Here is a 25,629-nt window from a genome sequence, read left to right as displayed (position 1 = left end):
GGCAGGTACTGGTCCTCCATGGAGACCCAGGTTCAACTGTTGCCGAGGAGACAGGCTGGCCTTTGAATCCTCTGTCGTCCACCCTCATCTGCATTTCTCAGAAATGCAAGATGGTTTGAGGATCCAGGGAATGAGGGCTGGACCCATGTCTAGTCAACAAATTATTATTGGTCCATGAAGGAATTCACAGCTAGAAAACTGTGAAACAGAAGCTACTTTCCTGGTCTTTGTCCATAACCCAGCAAAAGGATCTCGTGGAGGCCAGTGTCTCAGTCACGCCAGGGCAGCTGGCCTTTACTTAGGATCTATGTATAGTCCTATGCGAAAACCTGGGTAGAGAACATGAACTTGTGGAGAAAGAGAGGGGAAGGGACAGAAGCGGAGGGAAGACAGACCTTCCAGGCACTAAGTGCCAAGGAGGTACAAATGTCAAGTGAATTCATAGAAATAAACTGAACCAGTCTTTCCAAAATGCGTTTGGCTACTGATAGATCTGTTAGGAATGATCACAACGTCACCCACCCTCACAAATGGGGTATTTTTCTATGCTTCAGTATCTTCCGCAGACAACTAATTCTTAGGGGCTCTCATTCCTGCCCCTATGGCTCCTTGAATTTGTTGTCACCCTCTCTTCCTGCATGTAAAGTCTATGCCGCATAAATGTGTGTATATGAAAGGCAGGGGGCTCTGTGAACCAGGCAGAGCCTTGGGAATTTAGAAATGAGAAATCTAATTCTGGCTTTGTCATGTATCATCACCCAGGTCCCTTGGAGAGAATTGGTTGGCCCCTCTGGGTTTGAGACCCCCTTCTATGGCAAGCAGAGATAACTGCTGTGACTTATTTTACAAGGAGACTGACTGTGTCCACTGCAGAACGGTCAGCCTCCGCATTCACAGTTAGTACACACATCCTGCGCTCTGTAATGCAAATGTACAAACGTGAAAAGACTGGAGACAAATTTTAATTTTCTTTGCAGAGACCTTTCATGTGTAATCTTTGCTGTTGCCTTTGTCATTTTTGTTGTTGTTGTTCAACAACATGGACTGAATGAATGTTGTAAATCATGCCAGAATACTTGCTCAGTGACAACTCCTGGATAATATCCATATCTTTATTTCAATGTAAGTAATCAAGTGATCAAGTGGGACTTTAGGGACTACCTGCCCCTAGCACAGTCCTTCTGCTGTTCTGCTCAGTGGCTACAGAGTGGGGTCCCCAGTCTATCAAGGAAAATCTTGTGGTGAGCGTGCAGTTCATCTAACGTTTGGAAAAGGATGTATTCAATTAATGTATTACTTGGTCCATTCCCCTCCCCAAACCTAACGCCCTACCTCTTGGGATAATAACCAAGTTACAAACTCATCCAGGAGAACTGACGTGGCTCTGACAGCCTCACATACATCGACGTTCTATCACTAAGGAACATAAAATTCTCCCGCGGTAACACCGAGCATGGTTAAGTTTCCCTTTCTTTTTTTTCCTGTTGAAAAAAATAAGAGCGGCAACACCGCTGAATGAATAGAAAGCCAGATGCCTACATGAGCCTCAGGCTTCTGAAAACAAAAATGATTCGTACCCTCAAAATTCTAGGAGTTTGGAATTATAAGCCTTGTCTAGATGACAAACAAGAATGTTGATGCCAAAAGCTACCTTGCAAAAAGTTAATATTTGGCCATTTCACAAGTATATTATGCCAGGGAGAGGAAAGAACACTTTCATATCTGAGTCCTCTCATATGGGAAAATTATATGCTGATCATATTTAGTTTTTCTGTCTTCAGAATAGGGTTTATCCAGTTTTAAAGGATCTCTCTTTTAAGAGGACAAAGCTTTCTCAAAGCAGAGGGCAAGCTATTTTAATAGAAACTGAGGTGTGCATGAAACTGTAAGAAAAGTCTACAGCAAGGATCTGAATGATGAGCGGGGGACGGGGGAGGGGGCAGAGGCAGGTAGGCAATGTGTTCAATGAAATGCATAATTCAGAGTGTGGCCCTAATGTTAACGAAATATGCAGGTATTCAGGGTTGTCTGAAATCAGTGATGTGCTTTAACCTGGATCTTCTGTGGCCTGGAGCTTGGGAGACAAGCTCTCAGAGCTATAAGAAGTCAGCTTGTAGGAAAGTAGGATTTTGAGTAAAAAGTATGAATTATGGCATAAAGTCTTACTGCTTCAGATTGTTGGTGTGTGGCTCTAGCAAATGCACCATCATGATAAAACTTTTAAGAGGGTTATTAAATATTCTTTGAAAAGCGAACTTCTTGAAAACCTATTTTTAAGGCAGCCATGAATAGCTATCTGGCATACAGTAGATGCTCAAAAAATACACTTTGAATGAATACATGAATGAATAAATCTCAGTCCTTCAAATCTCTTCTTTTGATAAACACTGTTGTACTCCTGACCTGCTTGCCACTGCCAGAGGGCCAGGTCCACTGCTGATTAGTTTAGGCAAGTCAATGATTCTCTCTGAATCTCAGTTTGATCACAGGCGAAAAAGTAGGCACTCACATCTATGCACAGGAGAGTGAGAATAAAAATATATGTACGTGAAAGTACTTCATAAACTCTTAGGTATTTCATTATTATTATAACATGTAATTATAAGTTAGCTCACTTCTCAGTGATACGCTTTCATATATCCTTGAAACTCTGGAATCTTGTGGGGTTTTCCTTGTTACTCTTCTGATATGTGTTGCAAGGATCTGGCTCTTCCAAGTGGACTGTTTTATAAACCAAATGAGCTTTCCCTGACTACCTTCCTCTTAGTCCTGGGGTCTTTTTTTTTTTTTTTAATTTTTTAAAATTTATTTTTATTTATTTTTAATTATTTTATTTTATTTTTTTAATAATAATGGCCAATTTTTAAAATTAATTAATTTATTTATTTTTGGCTGTGTTGGGTCTTTGTTGTTGCACGCCGGCTTTCTCTAATTGCGGTGAGTGGGGGCTACTCTTCGTTGCGGTACGCGGGCTTCTCTTGTTGCGGAGCACAGGCTCTAGGCGCGCGGGCTTCAGTAGCTGTGGCACGTGGGCTCAATAGTTGTGGCTCACGGGCTCTAGAGCGCAGGCTCAGTAGTTGTGGCGCACGGGATTAGTTGTTCCGTGGCATGTGGGATCTTCCTGGAGCAGGGCTCGAACCCGTGTCCCCTGCATTGGCAGGCGGATTCTTAACCACCACGCCACCAGGGAAGTCCCAAGTCCTGGGGTCTTAACTAGCCATGTCTGAGAATCATCAAAATGAAGTCATGTTTCATCTATAACTTTCCCCAAAGATCAAATGTGATATTTCTAGATTAACAAGCAAGTACTTCTTGTGCTTCTGCTATCATATTGCACCTGAGAGACTAACATAGGGGAGAAGTTACTTGTCTCTCTCCTGGTGATCTGACATGTTTCTTTTATAGGTTCAAGGACAGCCACAGGATCTATCCCACCATTTTCCTCCTGACTTTGGCTGCCAGGAAATTCAGAGTTATGGTCTGTGTTCAACTAACCCCTGGTCTAGATTTTTCAATGATGATATTCTGTCCGGCCCTATTTCATTGGTTGGGTCTTAACCTTTTGTTTTCATCTTTTTTCAAATTCAAGTATAACTGACTTATTATATTAGGTTCAGGTGTGCCACATAGTGATTCAATATTTTTATACATTACAAAATGATCATCAGCGATAAGTCTGGTTACCATCTGTTGCGATACAAAGTTACGACAATATTAATGACTACATTCCCTACACTGTACATTACATCCTCATGACTTATAACTGGAAGTTTGTACCTCCTAATCCCCTTCCCCTATTTTACCTATCCTTGTTTTCATCTTAATGGTGCTTTGATTTTATTGCATTTGAGTATTTATGGTAAGCCTGGAATCTCTTTTGGAAGAAGACAGGGTATCAATGGTAAACAGAAGAATGAGCGCCTTTACTGCTGCGAAAAGACAGCGGTGCTCCTTGTCCAAGAGAATGTTCACTTCCCGAGGTCTCCATGCAGTTCTTCAACTGTCTTCTGTCTTCTGTGCCCTTCACCCCACAAATCGTCTTAAGTACTTTTTAGGGAATGTGCTTTAACCGGGAAAATATAAACAACCAAGAGGTGCAGTTTAAACAGAGCATTTCAGCGTAGTCATTGAACCAAAGTGCAAGGCACATACTGTACCTAAAGCCAATGAAATTAAATCTTGCATGAGGCTGAAAATGTTAAGCAAACAGATTCAAATCCCCTAAGTGGATATTCCTGGCAACTGTAGGAAAGTATCTGCAATAGTTCAGTACAGCTGTGTCCTGCTTTGGGCAAAGCCAACATATGAAAAGCAAACTTACAGAACAGACAGATTGGGGGTGATTATTCACATCACAAAGGGATTAATGGAAGGGTTCCTTCAAATGGCAAGCATCCCTAGTTTATTAGAATTCCATTTATAGAGATTCAATTTACACAACTTTCAGAAACACGCTTGTCTCATGAAATACAATATACCTTAGGAGCTAGCGCTGACTAAAAGGTTTAATTATTCTTCTTTCCCATCTCCAGGGTTCTGCACATTTTAGACACTTGCCAGTGAAGTGTCAAATGGCAAGCTCCATTTTAGGATCAAGCCATTCATGTCCAATATTTTTGTTCTCTTTCAAATTTAACGCCATTTAAGAGAATTGCTAATAGAAAGTATTTGCCTCCTAAGGATGTTCAGCAACAAGCCTTATTAAAGCTTGAAGGGGAGAGGTGGAAGGTCAGCGACACCCAGGCAGAGCCCCTGGGAGCTGGTACGTCTGAATGGGCAGAGCACCTTCCCAGTAATTATACAAACCCCACCGCTCAGGGCTATTTAGAAAGTGAGCTAAGGACCCTAGGCAGGTTGCTTCACAGGCTAGGAGGTTAAAAAGACAAAACTTAGGTTTCTGAATTTATATTCTTCCACCATGAAGATCTGGTTTGAATTCATTGTTTTCTAAAACTGTGCATCCAGAGTGTTTATCTTGTTTTCTTTTGAAAACACTGCTTTCCTAACAGAGCTGAAATTATTCTCTGAATTGAATGAGTCAGGGTATTGGGAGATTGCCCATGAAAATGGCCAACTTTAAACTCCAGCTCTGTGCTCACTCCCTCTGGACACCAAGTAATACCTGGCAGTACCAGAAGCAGGTACGTAAAGGTCTATGTGGTAGGAGGAGCCACTGGCATTTAATGTTCTACATACTTTCCTCCCTCCAGGATTAAAGCCTGGGTCATCTAATCAACTTGGATGTGACCTAGCAACCAAAGAACAGAAGCTAAAAAGGCCCACCATGATCCCAGTTAAGCTTAGTGACAGAACAGTAGGAAGGAGAAAATCGCCAGCCATTTCCACTTGGATGGGTATCTCCTACTGGACAGACTTCACCCGTCTCTGAACGCACTTACGGTGGGCTGGCATAGCAGCCTGGTGAGAATAACGTTCAATTAAACATGTCTTCCTCCTACTTTTCCCTTCTCCTCCCATCCTGGAAGGCTTAATCTGGTCTACAGATGCCCAGATGTGATTCTGGATAAAATGAGTCATAGTTACAAAACTGAGAGCTGGGGAGAGCGTGGAGATGAAGAGCATGGTGTGAGAGACACTGGAAGGCAGGTGCAGGCCTGCCACTTATTAGCTGTACAACTTCGGGTAAATAACTTTACCTCTCTGAACCTCTGTATGCTCCTTGATCAAATGGGGCTGATCATACATATATAACACATTTATTATATTAACTTTATGACACAAATCAAATAAGGCATGTCACGCTGTTAGTATTATTATTGTTGTTTTCATGAAGGGACCAGAAACTCTGACCTGACTACAAATGCCAGACTTGCTCTAAAGCAGCGGTGCCCAACCTTTTTGGCATCAGGGAACGGTTTCGTGGAAGACAATTTTTCTGCAGATGGGCTGGGGTGGGGTTCGGTTTGGGGAGATGGTTCAGATGGTAATGTGAACGATGGGGGGGATGGCTCAGGCAGTAATGCGAGCGATGCGGGGGGATGGCTCAGGAGGTAACGTGAGCGATGTGGGGGATGGCTCAGGCGGTAACGCGAGCGATGGGGGGGATGGCTCAGGCGGTAGTGCGAGCGATGGCAGGGATGGTTCAGGCGGTAATGTGAGCGATGGGGGTGATGGTTCAGGCGGTAATGTGAGCGATGGGGAGCGATGGGGAGCGCCAGATAAAGTTTAGCTCACCCGCCTGCCGCTCACCTCCTGCTGTGCAGCCCGGTTCCTAACAGGCCACAGACTGTTACCCGTCCACGGCCCAGGGTTTGGGGTCCCCTGCTCTAAAGGGAATCTGGTGCCTTTGGAGGGTTTCTGAGGCTGGGAATGTTTTAAAAATTGGGTTACTTGGGCCATAAGAGGGCATATGGAATCTTCTACAGCCCAGATCTCCAGCTTCTTCCCTAAGCAAGAACACAAGTGACCTTCAGGGGTCATTGGGATAGACCCGTGTGGTAGAAGAGGATACAGTCAGTCTTTTGAAAGGACCACCCTGCCGTGGAATTGATTAGGAAACACATTCTAATGAACTGTTGAGTGATTACAACTCAAAGGAGGCCGGCTCTTGAACCTACTCTAGAGAGAGGTGCCCCCGTCTCCAAAGAGCTAATTCTGAAGCTGAATGTACAAAAGGAAACGGGGTGTTGGCACACTTCCCAGTTCTGCTGCTGCCCTGGCCCTAAAGTCGGCTTCTGGTTTCTGAACTTAAAAGACAAAATGATTTCAGACCCCGATCCAAGAGCCAAAATACTAACATGAGAACTGACTGTGGGAAAAGATAACCTATTTTAATTACCTTCAGAATGATGCAGGGATTTGCTCTGGTGTACATTATAATCCCATTGCTTTGCAGTGTTCGCAGACGCAGGGCCAGCTTAAAGTCCTCTTCTTTGCTATTTTCAGAAAGCCGGTATTTGATGTAACTGTTTCCAGCAAAGCTGAGAGAAGTGTGCCCTGAAAAGACCATGACGAGGAGATATAGATACTTTTAACATCCGGAAACGAGCAGGGACACGTGAAATCACCCAACAGCTACCAAGCAAGTGGATGAAAGACCATGGGAAGTTAGGGAAGGCACTGAGGAGAAACCATTTTGCATTAAAAACTGGTTCTCCATTTCAGGTCACACTCTAATTTCAAAGTGAAAAAAATATTTACTAGTCAGATGCTGAAAAATCTTAGTCCTCTCATGTCAAGGGCAACTTGGTATATTCTCTAACCTGAATTTTCTTAGTGTCACTAAATTCCCAATTTCTATTTTCTAAAATTAGCACTATTAAAAGATATCCCTTTATGCCCACCCCTCATCACTTAGATATTTAAGAATTTTCAATTCTATGAAACAACGGAAAGACAAAACCATTCTGAAAGAATATCCATATTCCCCAAGTATCCTAATGCAGAACAGACAACTTAGGTCATTTGCACAAATGTTGATAAGGATAATGATATAAAGGAAGTTCATGTCTTGGGCAGTCACAGCTCTGCCTTTTGACCATTAATTTCAAGGCTCCCCTTCCTAGAATCTTTAGTTGCACCCACATCACCCAATTCTGGGTTAACCCTCTCTTTTTTTATTGTCTCCAGCTTTATGTTTTAACAAGCAAAGTAACGGCTGAAAAGCCCTCTCGCTGGGGGGGGGGGGGGGGAGGGTGGAAAGTGTGGAAATATACCAAATGGATGATAATAGTGGACAATGAAGAGTTTTCCATATGGAAAGGAGAAGGGAGATGGGCAGAAAGCGACATCTGAAGTTAGGAGACTTGGCCTTATTGTCACCCTGCAGACCCACCTGCTGTGCACACAGCAGGTGTGTTGGGGTGAGGTCAGCCTAAATATCTTTTAAGTCTAAGCCTTAGAAGCCTTCAAAGGCAAGTATGTGGGTGATCCCTTCAGTTCAGGGGCAGCTCCATTCTCGAAGTCAACTCTGAAAGAGCTTTGGCTTCCATTTTTAAGAACAGTGCTTGTCTTAGCAAAGGCTGAGTTTCTAGAACCCAGTGCTTAACAAGTGCCTTGCAAATACTAGGCGTATTTATTCCCATTATAATGGCTATTATAATCATCACTCAATAAATATTTCTTGGATTCCAAAATTGGTATCGGCGTGCCTATATTTGAAATACATCTTCTACCAAAAAAAGGGTTCTATTGGTACCAAAAATGAACAGGACTCTTTTTAGAGGAAAGAAGTGGTAGAGCATATGTGAATCAAAAGAAGTATTGAAGTTGAGTGATGATCAGAAATGAAGGATCATTTGGATTGAAATAACACAAATACTGATTTTTTCTTCTTTCTTTAAGAAACAGAGGTGCGCACCTCCCTCTCCTTTTGGGAACACGCAGTTAGTTGTACATGTGCAGTGGAGAATCTTCTTGATCTAGGCTGGACTTACCCTCCAGAAGGTCAACTGAACTGGCTCAGCTTTACCTTCTGTTGAAAGGTGGAGGTTCTGAACATCAAAGGCTATGCCACAGATACTCCGACTCCTCTGCCTAACCAACAGCCTTCTATTTTCCATAATTTCACACCCTTAACATCCATGTGACATGACTGAAACACATGCTGTGACCTCCCATTATATAAGGAGCCCACAGGCTTTGCATGTTTCCTGAGCACAGGCTGCAGCTGTAATAAATCTCAAGTATTTGAGGGGGGAGGCTAGCTGGGGTCCATTCGGAAGGAAAACGTTGCATGCAGACAGAATGTGAATTTAGACCCTCGTCATCCTGCCCCGCTCTGCACCTGAGCACTCTCCGAGCTTCCCCGGTGGACACTGGCAGAGGAATGGTCTCCTGCTGGCTTCGTAACCGACACACTGCATGTCCCCTGGACACGGCTTCTCCACGCAAGGATCGTTGGACCCTGGGCACAGTCCTCCTGTGACAGAGGGGAACACGCATGATCAGTAGAAAGGCAATCACTCTACACTCCAGGAAGTCCAGGAAGCACAGGAATGGTTCAAGAGCTGGGCTCTACAGGCTCTGAGCTGAGAGACAAAGTGGCCGCCCAGAAGCAGGAATGCCTGTGTGAGCTTCACCTGGTGTGGGTGCCCATCAAACATCCCCGCATCTGCCAAAAGCTCACTGCCAGAGTCAAGTACGTTGGGGACAAAGGGTCAATGGAGCTCCTCTGTTAAGGTTAAAATATGCTAAGGTTGGGACCGGGCCAACTTCTGGTGAAGAAAGATCACACCACGTGGGCTCTGGTAGTCTTTATTGGATGGGGCTCCTGTATACTGGGGGCCATTTGAATGCAACACTTGAGTTTAGACTTCTTCTATGCTCCTTGCCTGGAGCCCTGAAAATCTTAGGTAGACTTCAGAAGATGTTAGCTGTTGTTTTCAGATTGAGGGAAAAAAGACTTTTCTAAAGAAAAGCATAACTCATTCTAAATTGTGAAAGCACAACTCGCATTGTTTCCCAATCCCTTCTGCTCCCTGCTATTGTATCGATTAGCTGTAAGTGTGCCCTGCTGGCTATCAAACACAGCAGAATTTTCCTTGGCAAAGGAAGTCTTACTTTTCACCTGTTCAATAGCACAGTGAGATGAAAGGTTAATTCCTCAGAAAGGAAATTCTGGAAGGCAGATTAGCTGATTAAGGTAGAATTCAGGACCCAAGGGAGTTTTTCAGAACTGTGGTGATGACAACTATGGGTCCACTGAAGAAAATGCACTTTCCGAAGGTCTTGGATATTTCAAATGTAATTAGGCCAGAGTTTAGGTGGTAAAAGGACTGTAGAAAAGAAGACACAAATTGAAAACAACTCACATTTGGGTTAGCAGTGGCCTGAAGAAGCACCTTTTCTCTGTGAACCAAGAACACACTGGGCCTTAGCAGTATCTTTCCTCAGCAAGATCTGGCCCATTCTCATCTTCCTTTCCATACCAACTCTTTCCTCCTCATTAAGCATATTATTCCATTATACAGTCATTTCTTTGTCTAGCAGAAAGCAGACATTTAATGCTAACTGCACATAAACATTTTAGGAACTGTAATCCTGGAGGGGAGAGATGTAAGTAGCACTAGCAAACTCAGAGTTCATAAATCCTATTTTCCACTGGTTAAGAGCTCAGCCATAAAAGATACTCTTGGCAATGATCCAGCTTACAAAGTCTTAGAAGATGAAGGGATTTTTAACTGAAAATTTGGAATGATCTTCACAAATGGTTCTAAAAGACCTGAGTGCCCTGAAATACATCTTCCTCATTTCATTCCAAGAAATCTTTATTCCTGCCATGGATTTATCAGTATTTATGGAACCTAAAACAGCTGTTCAGCTACCTTATGATCTGTTTCAAGTGGCTTTTGATACCAGATTTTTAATTTTTTAATTTTTAATTTTTTAATTTTTTTGGCCACACCATGTGGCATGCGGGATCTTAGTTCCCTGACAAGGGATCAAACCCGTGCCCCCCGCAGTGGAAGCGCAAAGTCTTAACCACTGGACCACCCGGGAAGTCCCTTCAAGAGGCTTTTGATAACCAGTTTTGGAATTTTTGATGCATTCATCCAACAACAAAAGAATTTTTTTAGGGCCAGCGAGGTAATAGGCCTGGACATATAAAGATGAAAAAAAAAAAATCCCATCTCTTCCTCCCCACAGGAAACAACACACACACAAACACATGATTACAGTACAGTAAAGTAACTGCTTTGCTAGAGGTATGGGAGTGCAAGGGAAGCCCTAGAGGAGGAACAATTGTGTTTCCTGGGAGAATGTCAGAAGTCCTTGCAGAGGAAGAAAGCATTTTAAAAACTCTGGCTTGAAGGATGAGCTCTTTTGAGTCGCAAGGAACTGTGTTTCTCGGGAATGAATCTACCATCGTTAGTGGCTTGACCGCATGCACGTGTTAATGTTTACTTAAGGTAAGTTCACAGCTCTCCCAGCCTACTCTGTGCTGTCTCCGTGACTGGATTCATTTCCGTTTCTGAGGCCTGCAAACTCCTAGGCGGCTCCTACCTGTTGACTGGTTAGCATGGGCTCAGAAATGGAACCATGGCGCAGGGAGGTAGCAATGAGCATAAATGAATCACAGAATTCATCCCATCAAACGGATGTAACTCTAAATTACCTGGGCATTAACTTCCAGTTAGACATGGGAACAGTAATTTCTGTATTGAAGAAGTCTGTTCCTTTCCATTCTGTGGACGTGCCTCTTCCCGCGTCCTATTTTAGCCGGCCAAAAGCTATCCTTTCTATAAATGTCTGTGTTTGTTTCTGAGATACAGCTCCATATACTGCATTCAGAGTCTTTTTTGCCCTAATGCAATGGCTACATTGCTTAGAAAACTTGCATTATCAGTAATGCAGTTTCAAAGCCTCTGTTTTAAAGGGGAAAAGAGGACTAGATATAATTTCAAACCCATGATAGCAAGGCTATTTTCTCCTGCCAGGAGTTATGGTAAAAAAAAAAATAAGATAAAAAAAATTTAAGAAAAATTAAAAAAAAAAACAACAAAAAAACCCAGCTGTGAGTGCATATAATAAAGGCTAAACACTGTATTTCAGAATAAACACAGCATTTGAGTACTTCTCCCTTTTATTCACATATTTTGGTCTTTTCTTTTACCACCAGTCCTGCCCTGGTAATTAGCATTGGGCTTCTCACTTTATCACCCATATCGCTTATATTGGGTTAAAGCACAGAGTCACTTAGATCAATAACTGGAGTTCAAATTCACAGCTCTTTTTCTTCTTCTTTCCTTATGTCATAACCGTAGAACCCATATAGTTAAATTCATTAAATTAATGAATTGCGTTAGATCCAGTCCCCCTTATAAAAACTCTAGCTGGAAGACAGAAAATGTATTAATATATTATAATAAGTGCATTCTAAATTAATATTAATATTAAACATATAATAATGTATATTTCTATTCATTCCAGCAGTCATTGACTTTGATAGCTTATTTTTCCTTCCTTTTCTTTTCAATAGGTTTCCTAAGGCAGAAGGGACAGTTCTGGCAAGCGATCTGTCTCTCGATGCTTTAAAAATCCTAGGGGCGCCTCCTCCCTGCTTCCCAGCCAGGGGCGGGAGTAGCCATAAACGTTCCGGCTCCAGCTGCTGCTGTCAGTTTGCTCTGCTCTCTTGTGGCTCAAGGAAGTATGAAGGCAGATTAGAGTCTGGAGGTCAGTGTAAATGTAACATGCTCCTTAGCTGGGGGCAGATGTGAGCATGTGCACGAAATGCAGTCTTTTCCAAGTAGAGACAGACTTCTGGTTGCTGAAAAACAGGTTTCCCCAATCCAAATACTCCCCATATGCGATACCGTAGTTCTTCCCTCTCTTCAACTATGATAAGAAATTAGGGCCTTTCTGAAATATTTATCGTGAGAGGGACTTGACCCTCATACGCCAACCCTGAACAATGCCGTGTGTCCTTTGACGTCTGATGTACCCAGGCCTGGGTCTTGGGGACAATTTCCTGGGGATAACAACCCTCTTCCCAGCCAAAGCCGTAAAGTTTCCAGCAACATAGAATCCAGTAGGCTTTCAATGGGTGTTGAGGGGTTAACTTGTTTTTAGAAAACATATGCTCACATCATCCCCTTTTCAGAGAAGCACTCATACCTAGGAGTCTTAAAGACCCTCTCTCTGGTGGAAGAAAGTGCATCATCCACTCCCGTACAACCGTTAAGGGACAACAGTGTCTGCTGCCATTGGCTTCTGGGAGGAAGTTTATCTTATTAACTATCGTTAAATAATCCAGGTTTAATTAACTTGTGCTGTGATCAGTGACAGCTTGGGGGGAATGCAGGCTCTAGACCTTCATGCTCTGCATCTCCAGGCATCCATCAGTTTGCTGCCAGAGTGAGCATGAAGGGAGAAGGGTCCCACTTTCTCAAACCAACTGACACCATTTGTGGTGAGTCAGGGCAGGGCAGGAGGATCAGATGTTTTTAGCAATTGTCAGAGCATAAAGCAGGCAGAGACATCTCTGTTTCCCATCCCTAGGTCCCCTCTGGAAGGTGGGGCAGTGTAATAGGAAAGGGTGCGGCATTGACAAGCAGCAGCCCTGGATTTTGGCCCTGACTAGTTATTCAACGTATTTCCTGTGTGGCTCTGAACAAGTCACTTGACTTCTCTGGGTCTTGCTTTTCTTTTGTGAAAAATGAGGATAATGATTCTTCATAGAGTTGTGAGCATTAGACGGGCTAATGTATGTGAAAGCAACTTGTAAAGAAAAAAATTTAGAGTAAAAACAAATTACTACAAGGTCCCCAAACTGGAGACACTAGCCTGACAATATGGCAGAGATCGAAACTCCAGTGTAATCCTTTTCTTGCTGTTCTTTCTGGGTCAGATTCACGATTTTTAAACTGACAGATGATATGAAATACTGTGTGCATGGGAGGAGCTTTTTATTAATCAGCGTCACAGGCCATGTGCAGCTGGGTCAGCCCCTTCACAAGCTTATCTCGGGCAGAGGTATTCTTTTCACAAAGCCTCTCTACCAGGAGAAATGTGCACATGATGTGGCCATTCATCACAAGGTTTCCCACCCCTGAAACTTCGCTCGGGTGGAAATTTAGGTCACTTTCTACAGAGCTGACGATATACAATTCACTTGAGCAGAAGCTCAGAGCTTTGGAACCTGCAGGGAGGAGGAAGGTGATACTCCCGTGGTTTTAAAAGGGTCTTACTTCCCTATGTATGACTCTCCTCTCCTTATCTCCCCAGAATTCCCACAGCTCCCAGCGTTAAGTCTATGCCTTTAGCTAATACATCAGTATTTAGCTGTGATTATTATTGCTGCCACTTTGAGCTTATTCAACCTCTTGATTTATATCACTGCCTCATTATACTGAGAATCTAATGACTGATGGTAAACATCCTACACCCATGTGAGTTCACATGCTTTGCCAAGATGCCATGTCTCAGCCAATGCCACATAAGTCAATAAGCTTCCTTCTTAATTCCTGGCCTGCATGAAGTTTTAAAACACATTCTCCTAAGGTCCCTTGGCTTTGAAGTGGTTTCTTGTGGTTCTCCCAGAAGCACAGAATCATGTTGATTGGTGTTTGCTTGGCTCCGCCATATTTTCTGGATGATTTTGCTAAAGGCTGAGTACAGTTTCATTCAAGATATCCTCTCTGGGGCAGCTGTGTGTGGATGGAATATATAAGAGATTATCCACATGGTGAGAAGCTGGTATCACCTCCACACTGGGCACCTCCAAACCTCTCCTGGCACTTCCAGGACTCATGCATGCTGGAGATCAGGGATCTGCAGAGACATATCTGTTGTGAATGAGAAATAAAAACTTCCCAGTTTTTAGGGGGAACCTGGTTAAGATTCGGAGACAACACTAAATTATTCAGAATCCCTGGGGTTGGGACAATGGGCTCTGTCCTTCGAGAATTAGCATTAGCAATCCCCAGCCCAAGCGCAAACCCAATCTCAGGTTGTTTTATGTTTTTTAAAAACTCATCAAGGCTAAGTTTTAAGTGTCTTACTGCCTTGCAGAAGCGTTCATCATTTTATTTTATTTTATTGTGCTTATGAGAAGTACATCACTGTGCTGCCTTTCACAGGCTCCATTTACCTGTCCTACCATATTTTCCCAGGACTGTCCAGACTCCCCACCATCCAACTCAATCCAACTGAGCTCCCTGTTGTTCGCTCAGTACACGATGCCGGTTCTTGGTCCATGAGGATGGGGACCATGTTAGCCCCACTCACCACTGTATCTCCAGCAGCCCGCCTAGGGCTTGGAAGGGTATTTAATTCACTGTTGAGTGAGTGAGCAAATGAAAGGGTGCCCCGAATCCCTGGGCTTTTCTCTTCACTTCTCTCTCTGCTCAAAATGCCTTCCCAGGACTATTCATTGATTCCAACGCCTTTCATGGACTCCTTCAAGTAGGACAGAGGATTCCTTCCTTTATGCTTATTCTATGCCCCAACTACACGAATTAACAACTCTTTCTAGCTCCTATTGTTCACAGCCAAGGAGCAGAGGAACTTCTGCTGTTTGTCTAGAAAAAGAGGATTCAAGGGGTCCTAAAAACTATCCTTAGATGACTGGAGGGCAACTTGTACAGGAGGGGTTAGACAGGTCAGGTTCTGTGTGGCTCTAAATACTGGATCTGGGTGACATCACAAGGAGGTGGATTTTGGTGCCCTAGAAGAGAGAAGTTGTCTTAGGTCCATCTTGTGAGGTAGTGAGTGCCCGGACTGGGGTTCAAACCCTGGCTGAATTATTGTGCCAGGAGTACAGTAAACAGGATGTCTGTAGTGGGTGGGAGGTTGGACTGGGTGGATTTCAAGTTCCTTTCGAATCTGTGCAGAGGTGATAGGGTACAGTGGTTAGGACTGCCAGGTGTGAATCCTAGCTTGACCCTTACTAAGTTTGTGACCTTGAGCAAGTCAACTGATCTTTCCAAGTCCAAGTTTCCTTAGCTTTTGAGGAAAGTTAATGATACCTACCCTTTAAGGTTATGATGAGGGTTAAGTGCAATGACACGTGTGAAAAACAGCACAGTAACAGGTCACTGCTCAATAGATGTTAGTTGCTATGTTTGTCCCTGCCTTCATCTGGGCACTGCACTGCACACGGTTTCTCACCTCTATTCCTTGGCTCTAATGCTCCTCAGCCTGGACCACTCCCTCCCCATCACCTACCTGATTCTAGGCATCCTTTCAGACCTAGTGCAGGTGACATCACGCTCAGTGTTCTTCTCCCTGCCCTGCAAACCCTTACAGTGGCATCATACACCACCGGCTGAGGGCGCGGCTGCCGTCACCCTCACCCCTGCCAGCACAGGGCTCACCCAAGGCAGACGCTCCACGCATTTTACTGGAGCTCCGGTTTCTAGTCTGGGTTCCATATCTGAACCAGGACTAGACACATCAGGCATCCACTTCCACCAACATCCTCATAAACACATTGGTCTTAAACTCTGATGGTCTCATGGCGAGTCCATTCTCTTGGACAAGCGTCTCCTTTTTGATATATTTCTAGATTAGACTTTTGAAAAAAATCAATGAAAATTTTCCAAAATGGACAATCACCACTGCCCCACGGGCTGCCCCAATGCTCTGTCCTCTGGCTTCCGCATAGGAGCTCAAGGGCCTTTATCATCCCCATCGTTTAGGTTGGTGTCGGGCTTTCTTACCCAAGTGCCAAAGTTCACCGAACATCTAAAGTTTACCAGGAGCCAACTCACGACCTCAGAACTCTGTATCTCTCAAACTTCTGTTCAAACGTGATGCTTCATGGGGGCTGGAATGTAATGAGGCTCTTTGGCACTAAGTTTCAAGCCTGTTTTCGTTTTGTCAAAGCAACTCAGCATTTTGGTTCAAGATGTTAATGATGTTAATTTGAGCCAAAAAAAGTCTGCATGAGAGAAAGATGGGTTGGAAGTTGGGAGGAGGGTAGAATATTGAGGCCAAATCTGTATAAATATTATTACACAGCCCAGAATGGGCAGCTACCTCTATTTATCATCTTAATTATTCCACCAAGTGGTGGGAAAGTCCATTTATTTTATCTGCCAACCTTCTAGGGTAAACAGACAAGCAGCAATACTGGGTGTGCATGTGTGTGTGCGTGTGTGTGTGTGTGTATGTGTGTGTGTCTGGGGGCCTGGGGGCATTGACTGACTTCAATTACCTCTCCTTTCCAATAAATGAGAAAACGTCTAAAATGATTAACGCTTTCCTTAACAGTTCCTCACTGTATTTTTATTTAAGAGGATACTTTCGAAAAACTGAGAGAGCTATTACTATTATAATTAAGAGTTTGCCCTCTCAACCCAGAGGAAAGTTTTTCTATTTTATGTTGATGTGAGATTTCTTAGAGTTTGGTTTCCTCACCGCCAGAATTAGAATCACCCAGCCTACATAAATAGTGACTCCTAGGCTCCACCCAAAACCTCCTGCTATATTTGAGTGTGGGCCTCAGTAGTGGGCATTTCCAGTAAGCCACAGGCATACTGGAGTCTGAGATCCTCTGCTATCCTGCTATGGGTCTGTGAGGTTGGTGATCAGTCAGGAAAAATGGGGTTATTTGAATATTCTTATAGAGTACATAGCACTGGGGTTATGAATCATCTAAAAAATGGAAAAGTTCCTGTTCTTAAGATGCAGGTAATAAAACAGGGGCCCAAGATGAACCTTTATTGAATCAGCATGCCCTTCTCACCAGCCGTATGGCCCTGGGCAAGGCAGGGAGCTACCACGTTTATAAAAGGGAGATTATTGTATATCAGCTGCTGAAGATGGGGATTGGGCCAGATGATGTTTTGATGTCCTTTTACCACTAAAATCCAGTATTTTATTTTGCAGCTTAATTACAAGAGTGACTTAAAGGTGAAAAGAGGCTGAGAAGTGGGGCTGAGTCTGCACAGAGTTCTTGTTGAGGAAATGCTCACTTTTTAAACCGAGAAAGCCTCCTCTTGGGATGTCTGGGGGCTGAATCACAAAAACTTCCAGCATTCTGGGTTTCCTGGGAGTAGAAAGATTTATGGGGACTTGAGGACAGGAGTCCTGGGCCAGGATACCACCTTGAAACTCACTGCACTTAAAATATCAGTGTCTCATGCAAAATGCAGAACAAGACCCCTCTCTCCAACAAAATCTAAATCCCTGCTTTGAAGAAAACTGCTAAGCCTGCCCTCCCCTTGTCTCTTCTTGATGAACTCATACTCATCCCTCAAAACTTAGAATATAGGTGGTCTCTGGTGCCTAAATGTCACAGAAAGCTTTCCTCTGGCCATGACAGGGACTCTGTCCTTTTTCCTCCCCAGCATTCCTTATAACACTATTAATGCAAACAGGTACTTGCAACAGCTGAGTTCACAATGGCCAGCTCCTAAGAGCAGGGACTGTCTTTTTTCACTTTGAATCTGCAGTGCCTAGGACATTGCTGGCACTGCAGTTTTTTACTGAATGAAATGAGTTCTCAGAGCACAAAGATTAATTAACTGGTTTAGTTTCTCCTGCAGAGTCTGCCCTGTCCTGTCTTGAACCTCTTTTGAACCCTGCTGTGAATCACTGCAGGAAGGCTCTAGCAGAGCTTTGGTGCATAAATCAATTTGCCTACAAAGGAAATATAGGTAGGGTCTGGACAGCTGGCATTCATAAATCTTGCATGTTTGTGGCATCTGCCAGAAATGCATTTCACCTAGCACACATGCTTGGAGTTACTTTGGAGCTACTTTGGAGCTAATTTACATATTCAACAGTTTGGACATCACTGCATCTACCTGATGAAAACGCAAACAGAATTCACTGGGGACCACAGAGCGAGTGGCCAGCACTCTTCTAGGCTGCTTGGAGGTCATCAAAAGGTCTCTTGGAGGGAGCTGTGATCTCTGGGGCCTTCCTCTGATGAACTCATTCTCCAAAGTGCAGCTCAAAACTTTCTAAAAGGGAAGAGGGCAGGGGCCCTGCCTGTCGTCAGTTACCTAAAGGATGTTTTATAAATGGCTTCTCTTCTGGCCACAGTACCTTTGGGCCAAGTTTTCACTGGCTAGAAAAACTCCAGGTGCAATTTTCTTCGAAGAGGGCAGTGAATTTATGGCTCCACATATCAGAGAGAGAAAAAGAGGGAGAGAGCAAGGTTTCTTGCTGACCACTGTGGTCATGCGACTCTGTGCAGCTATGGCCTCTGACCAGGGAAGGTCAAGGTTCAGTGACTCTAGTTACATCGACAAATACAAACCATTCCATCTCTGCCGCTCTGAGGGCTGTATCCACCCCTTGACTGTGCTCCAGAATATCTGGCCCCTGTTTTTCAATGAAGCAAATCCAGCTGCCTTTACCCTCTGTGATAGCTTCTGAACATGTTTCCCTGCCTCTGGCCCGGCCCCGTGTAACCCATTCACCTCTGCAGCCAGCAGGCTCTTCATGAAATACAGACCTGATTCTGTCACTTCTCCTCCAATGGCTCCCACTGCTTTGAGATAATTTCTAGAACTTCACCCTGGCTAATGGCTCTTCTGTGATCATGGGCCGACTCACAAGTCTCCTTTGTCATCACTGGAAATCTCTATCAATCCCCTCAGTGTAGGTTACTGTCTTGCCCCTAGCCTCGTTCAAACAGCCCCTCCACTGGAATGCTGTCCCTCCCCTACCTGTTTTCACACGTCTAATTCCTACTTTTTTTTTTTTTTTCTACATTGAAATATAGTTGATTTATATGACGTGTTAGCTTCAGGTGTACAGCAAAGTTATTCAGTTCTACATATATATATATATATATATATATATATATATGTATATTCTTTTTCAGATTCTTTTCCATTATAGGTTATTACAAGATATTGAATATAGTTCCCTGTGCTATACAGTAGGTGCTTGTTGTTTATTTTACATATAGTACTGTTATCTGTTAATCCCATACTCCTAATTTATACCCTCCACCTTGCCCCTTTGATAACCATAAGTTTGTTTTCTATGACTGAGAGTCAATTTCTGTTTTGTAAATAAGTTCGTTTGTATAATTTTCTTTAGATTCCACATGTGAGTGATATCATATGATATTTGGTGCAGCCACTATGGAGAACAGTATGGAGGCTCCTTAAAAAACTAAAAATAGAGTTACCATATGATCCAGCAATCCCACTCCTGGCTGTATATCCAGAAAAGACAAAAACTCTAATCTGAAAAGATACATGCACCCCAATGTTCATCGCAGCACTATTTACAATATGCAAGACATGGAAGCAACCTAATGCCCATTGACAGATGAATGGATAAAGAAGATGTGGTATATATCTATATACATCTATAGATATATATATACACACACATATATGTACAATGGAATATTACTCAGCCATAAAAAAGAGTGAAATAATGCCATTTGCAGCAACACAGATGGACCTAGAAATTATCATACTAAGTGAAGTAAGTCAGAAAGAGAGAGACTAATTCCTACTTATCTTTTATCTCAACCTAGAGGATAGTCCCTTCAGGAAACCTTCCCTCTTGATAGGGTCCTCCCACAGGACTTTGTACTTCCCCTAACGATACTCATGACGTGGATTATGCCAGCCTGTTTGTATGTCTGTGCCGCCCATAAGCTACATGCCCCACCGGAGAAGGGGCGGAGCTTGTTTTGTTCACCCTGCAGCCCCAGCGTCCCTCATGGTGATGAAGCACATCGCTGGCGGTCAGTAAATATTCTGTCCAATGAGTGAATGAACGAATGCATGCACGCCAGGATGGCAACCCAGGCCACCTCTGAAAGCTCAGGACTGGGGAGGGAACTCTCCGAACCGCACTCACCGTTACAGGTGCAGCGCACGTTCCTGTAGAAACGCGGGCACACGAAGCTGATGCGAGCTGTGCTGTAGGTCATGAGCGCGTGGGAATCCAGCGACAAGCCTTGCTCGCAATGCTGTTCCTGGCAATCCAGCCCGGAGCAGTTCTTCTCCAGGATGGCTGAGATGCGCATGACGTTCTCCAGATGCCTCCTGGCGTTGGACAGCTTCTGGATCAGGTAGGCCGGCTTGTAGAACTCACTGTTGGGCGTCTCCACCGCGAACAGCATGTCCAGCTCATTGGTGCCCGCCACGGGCTGGATGCTGATGATATGCAGGCTGTCCTGCTTCTGGGTGAGGACCGCGTTCCGCAGGGTGCGCCGGAAGCCGTGCATGTGCAGCCCCACAAAGTCCTCGGGGGACACGTTCTCGAAGCGGATGGTGACGGTGTTCTGCAGCATCTCGTGCACCAGCTGCTCTACGTGCACGACCACGTCGATGGGCACCTGGAAACGGCCATCACTCACTGACACGTTCAGGATGTACTTCCCGCTGTCCAGGCCTCCTAGGGCGATGATTTTCCCGTCATGACTGTTCACCTTGAACAAGCTTTTCTGCTCCGATTTCAGGGCAAATGTGAGGACATCGTACACGTCTTGATCTGTGGCGTGGATCTTCCCAATGACCCCGCCAGGAAAGTCGTCCTCCATGGTGACAATGAAAATTTCCAGGGGGATGGCTGTGGGCTTGTGGATGCTTTCCTCGATGACCCGCACGCGGATGTAGGAGTGAGAAACTTGCTGAGGTTTGCCTGAGTCTTTTGCCTAAAACAACCAAGAGGGAGAAAGCCAAGGAAGTAAGAAAAAAAACCATAATAATTAAAAAAAAATCAACAAAACTCTGAAGATGTCTGTTCCTTTAACCACGTTTGCTTCTTCCTCCATCCCCCGCCACTATTCTGCAAAATGTTGAGGATGTGCATTTAAGTAAGAGGAGTGATTTATCACCTGGGGTCCCCATATGTACACTCTGTTATGGACAATAAAATGTGTCAACACAATAAAGCCATGGGGGGTGAATTGGGAGGGAGAACAGAGGGTGCTATGGGATCCAGCCTGCCCACAACAGGCTGGCCTTGTTTTAATTTTGGACAGAAGCCACAGGGGAACCCCATAAAGTGGCATTCCCACTTGTAGGAGAAATCTTTGTTCTTTTTGGCTTCTTTGCTTTTGATTGGACCAGACAGCACTTTTCTGCACATTTAAGAAACAACGTTATTTAAAGTGAGAAGTACACAATATCAAGGTTTAGAATAAAATATGGTACACTGAAGGGCAAAATAGGTAGCCTGAAAAAACCCATTTTGACTTCCTTCTTTACATAAGAATTGACAGAACCACTACCCTGAAACAGATCTTTACTGAGTACCTGCCATGGGCAATGTGAAGGTAGTCAGTGCTGTAGGACTTCTGAGAAGGGCAGATTCTCAGGGGCTGGGTCCCCAGGGCAGGTATTTCAGGATGCGGGGCTGCAAAGGACCTTGCAGGCCAGGTACCATCTGGGGAGATGTGTCCTTGTATGTAGAAGGTAGTATAAAAGCACGGGCTTGGTCATCACAGAGACCTGAGTTTGAATCTTGGCTCTGCCTCTCACTATGTGTCTGGCCTGGAGTAAGTCACTTAACTTCTTCGAGCTTCAATTTCTGTATCTTTAGTTTGAATAAAATAGTCACATCTACCTCACAGGATTCTTGTACTGTGGGGATTAACAGACACAGTGATTGCAACGTACTTAGCACAGGCTTGACTCATAGAAGTACTTAGTATGTGAGAGTTAATGTAATGTCGTTATGTTTATTATTACCATCACCATATGCTTTTTTTTTTTTTTTTTTTTTTTTTTAATAGCTACTTTATTTATTTTTTATTTATGGCTGTGTTGGGTCTTCGGTTCGTGCCAGGGCTTTCTCTAGTTGCGGCAAGTGGGGGCCACTCTTCATCGCGGTGCGGGGACCGCTCTTCATCGCGGTGCGCGGGCCTTTCACTATCACGGCCCCTCCCGTTGCGGGGCACAGGCTCCAGACGCGCAGGCTCAGTAGTTGTGGCTCACGGGCCCAGCTGCTCCGTGGCATGTGGGATCTTCCCAGACCAGGGCTCGAACCCGTGTCCCCTGCATTAGCAGGCAGATTCTCAACCACTGCGCCACCAGGGAAGCCCCACCATATGCTTTTAAAAATGAATTATGTGAACCAGAGATGCTGAAATGGAAAATTCACATAAGAAGAGATAAATTTAGCAAATTAGGTTGAACTTGAAGTGAAACTGTGTATGGCCTCAAAAGACAGTGATGAGTTTGGACTCTATAGGCCAGAGGTTGCCCACTCAGATGTCGAAAACCAGAAAGGTGACAGAAAGGCATGAAGCCACTGGGTGTAAGGTGGCAGACTCATGGGCATGTGGCCTGAGAAGGACCGGACAGTCATGTCTGCCTAAAGTCTGAAAGAGCCAGAATTCACAAGTTTTCAGGCACTAGGGAGCTCAGATGGTTTTAGTTTAGGGGTTGGCACACCTTTTCTGTAAAGGGCTACATAAAAAATAGTTTAGGCTTTGGGGTTATATGATCTCTATCAACTACTCAACTATCATTCCAGCAGAGAAGAAGCCCAGAGCATACGTAAATGAATCGGTGAGGCTGTGTTCTAATAAAACTTTACTTATAAAAACAGGCTGAGGACAGGATGTGGTTCAGGGGCTATTATAGTCTGTTGACCTCTGGTTTAGTGGAATGACATAATCAAAGTGGACTGATATAATCAAAGTGGACTGATTAGCCTGGAGGGGTGTAGGGATAGATCAGAAAACAATGAGGCTGAAGCCAGAGGAACACCCAGGAGGCTTCTGCAATAGTACGAGTATCGGGCGATATAGAATAAAGTGGGGTGATGGCAAAGGGAACATACCTGATGCACACGGGGACCTTATGAAGGCAGAAACGTGCGACTTGGTGGTAGTTTAATATAAGGGACTCGGAGGAGAAAGCTCTCCATGGTGTTTACAAAGTCTGAGTTGTGAAATATGCTCTCTAACAACCAGAGAAGGTATGCAAAGAACTGTACTAGCTTCTGTGAGAAGGCACTAAAACTCTCTCCTTGCCCTTGAGGACCTATACCGTAATATAAAATCATTCACATAATATTGTTGGACGCGTGGGTGGCAACTGAAGAGTTTATCAATGTGCTTGGAGCCAAAAGTCATTAATTTGGAAGGCTTCGTGGAGTAGAGTAAGCCATAATTTATCCAAAGAAATAAGGTACACAATTAAATGCTATGTAAAGAATGACTATTGTTATTATTGCCACCATTAATAAAGAGTTTAGGTTGCCCTCTGTGCCAATTGTGGGTAAAAAAAGTCACTCAGTTTCACTGATGGGACCCACATCTTGGTACTGGCAAAATTTGCACCCAGTGAATTTTTGGCGCTCTCTTTCCTGCTCCTATCCACACCCTTCCCATAACTGCCACTTTTGCCTCTTTGTCTCACTTCATTTTACACCATGACCTTGAAGAAGCTGAAATGTTGGGAGGCCATTGCCATCTCCCTGTTCCCCTCCCTCCTCACTGGGGAAACTTACCAAGCAGAGGTCTCTTCAAAAGCAGAGGCCATGAAATAGCTCAATCACATTAGGACAAGGATTGGTTGCTTCCCCACTTGGGTTGACCTGGGAAATACTTTTCAGTACCAAGCAGCAAGCCTTGACAAATGAGTTGTCTTTCGGGCTCAACTAGAACCCCAGGAATTTTCAGAATGCAGATTTAAGCCCAGGGACCGTCAGCCCAGCACACCCTACAGGAACGTCCTGCTTGTAACAATGATGCTTCCTTTCCTTCCTGTTCAATTTCACATACAGAGGCCACTTTTATTGGTGTGAAATTGAACTTGAGATTAAAAGGGGAACATTCCTGCGCAGTAATGAATTATGTTGACTTGCTCGACAAAGAAAACCCAACCAATGGGCCCAGCAACCAGCACGAGAGAAAGCTGGCCGATGCGGGCAGAGGACAAGGCTGTACCTGGACACACAGCACATACTCTGGAGACTCCATGTGCCGGAAGACCACGGCTGAGCGCAGGATCCCATCCGAGTCCAACGCAAACGCCTCCTCTTCGTTTCCCGACAAAATAGAGAAGGAGAAGGGAGGCCCATTGTGAAAGGAGTCTCTGTCTGTCACCACGAGCTGCAAAATGCTGCTGCCTACTGGCTTATTTTCCTGCATAAGAGAGTATATTAAAAGGGAAGATAAAATTACACCTCTCTTCACATTAAAAAAAAAAAACCCATCATTACTGGCTGAGAGTGCTGTGCTAGAAACAGGGCTTTTTGCGGAAGGGATTCCCTGTGATATTATCTTGTCTTCTGAAAATGTGCTGGCCTCTGTAAGCGTCATGTTTCCCATCCTTGGCTGCCACCCCGCAACTGCCCTGTGAGACAAAGAGCTGCAGGTGAAAACATGAGGACTTGGCTTTGAACGGGTTTGCAGGTTCCAAGGATGCTGCTGGTTACACCTTGTCCTTGAAAGGCTGGAATTGCCCTGAGTTCACCCGAACGGCTCCGGAGATACACGGTGCTCAACAGCCTTCATGACGATGTCAGAAATCCTCTCGGGCCAAGACAACATCAACCTTTCAGGATGGGAAAGCACTTCGTCACACTTACCACGGTTACGCGGAGGCCCAACGTGGTGACACAGAGTCACAATACCGGACTCTTTAGGGGGACATCCTGGCAACTTCCCAGGAAAAATACAAAGGCGGGTGTCAGGTGAAAAATAGGGCTTTTCACCCCAGCCATCAGAACACAGTTTTGCTGTTTCTTAAGGGAAGGGAAAGGGGATGGGATGGATATTCCTCAGTTAGCGGATGAAGAGAAAAGGAATCTGTAACTTCATCAGAAGTTTCGGAAGTCCGGATGTCATTATGCCAACACGATTTTGCAGAAACTCTGCCTTCTACCCCAGATGGAAACACAAAGGCTCCTAGTTACTCCTTCTTGGGCCCAAGGTTGTCCTTACTTTGAAAACACCAAATTAAACTCCTCGGTGGCTCAGGCACTGGTTTCCTTGCTCTGCTCTGTTTAGACTTCAGCATTACCATGGTTCGGGCCAGAAGTCAGTTTCATTAGTTCAGGCCTGCTGATGACATTGACTTTGGATTAACTGAGTTTGGGTCACAGAGATGAAGACAATGATACCCTGCATGACAGCAGTCACGGGCGGGGCGGGCGCACTCATGTTTTAGGCACTGAATTAGTCTTATAAGAACCATGTGTTGGAAAAAGAAAATTATTCTGGGGTGAACAATGGGAGGAGCATTTTTTTTTGCAGGAGAAAGAGGAGAAAAGAACGTCAGAGACTTCTCA

The 25,629-nt window shown here is 44.3% G+C and overlaps 1 protein-coding gene across 5 annotated transcripts in view; it reads right to left on the bottom strand.

Moving 5' to 3' along the window:
• Positions 1–25,629, bottom strand: part of FAT3 (FAT atypical cadherin 3) — a 717,681-nt gene that overhangs the window by 29,712 nt on the left and 662,340 nt on the right. For all 5 annotated transcript variants that reach the window (XM_057553401.1, XM_057553405.1, XM_057553404.1 and 2 more), the window contains 4 exons: positions 24,284–24,481; positions 20,239–21,037; positions 8,747–8,881; positions 6,800–6,957 (listed from right to left, as the gene is read on the bottom strand). In XM_057553401.1, the coding sequence (XP_057409384.1) occupies positions 6,800–6,957; positions 8,747–8,881; positions 20,239–21,037; positions 24,284–24,481 (1,290 nt within the window). The remainder of the gene's footprint in view (positions 1–6,799; positions 6,958–8,746; positions 8,882–20,238; positions 21,038–24,283; positions 24,482–25,629) is intronic.

The sequence above is a fragment of the Balaenoptera acutorostrata genome, chromosome 9 (genome assembly GCF_949987535.1).
Source record: "Balaenoptera acutorostrata chromosome 9, mBalAcu1.1, whole genome shotgun sequence".
NCBI classification, from domain to species: domain Eukaryota; kingdom Metazoa; phylum Chordata; class Mammalia; order Artiodactyla; family Balaenopteridae; genus Balaenoptera; species Balaenoptera acutorostrata.
This window is presented reverse-complemented; position numbering and strand designations above follow the sequence as displayed.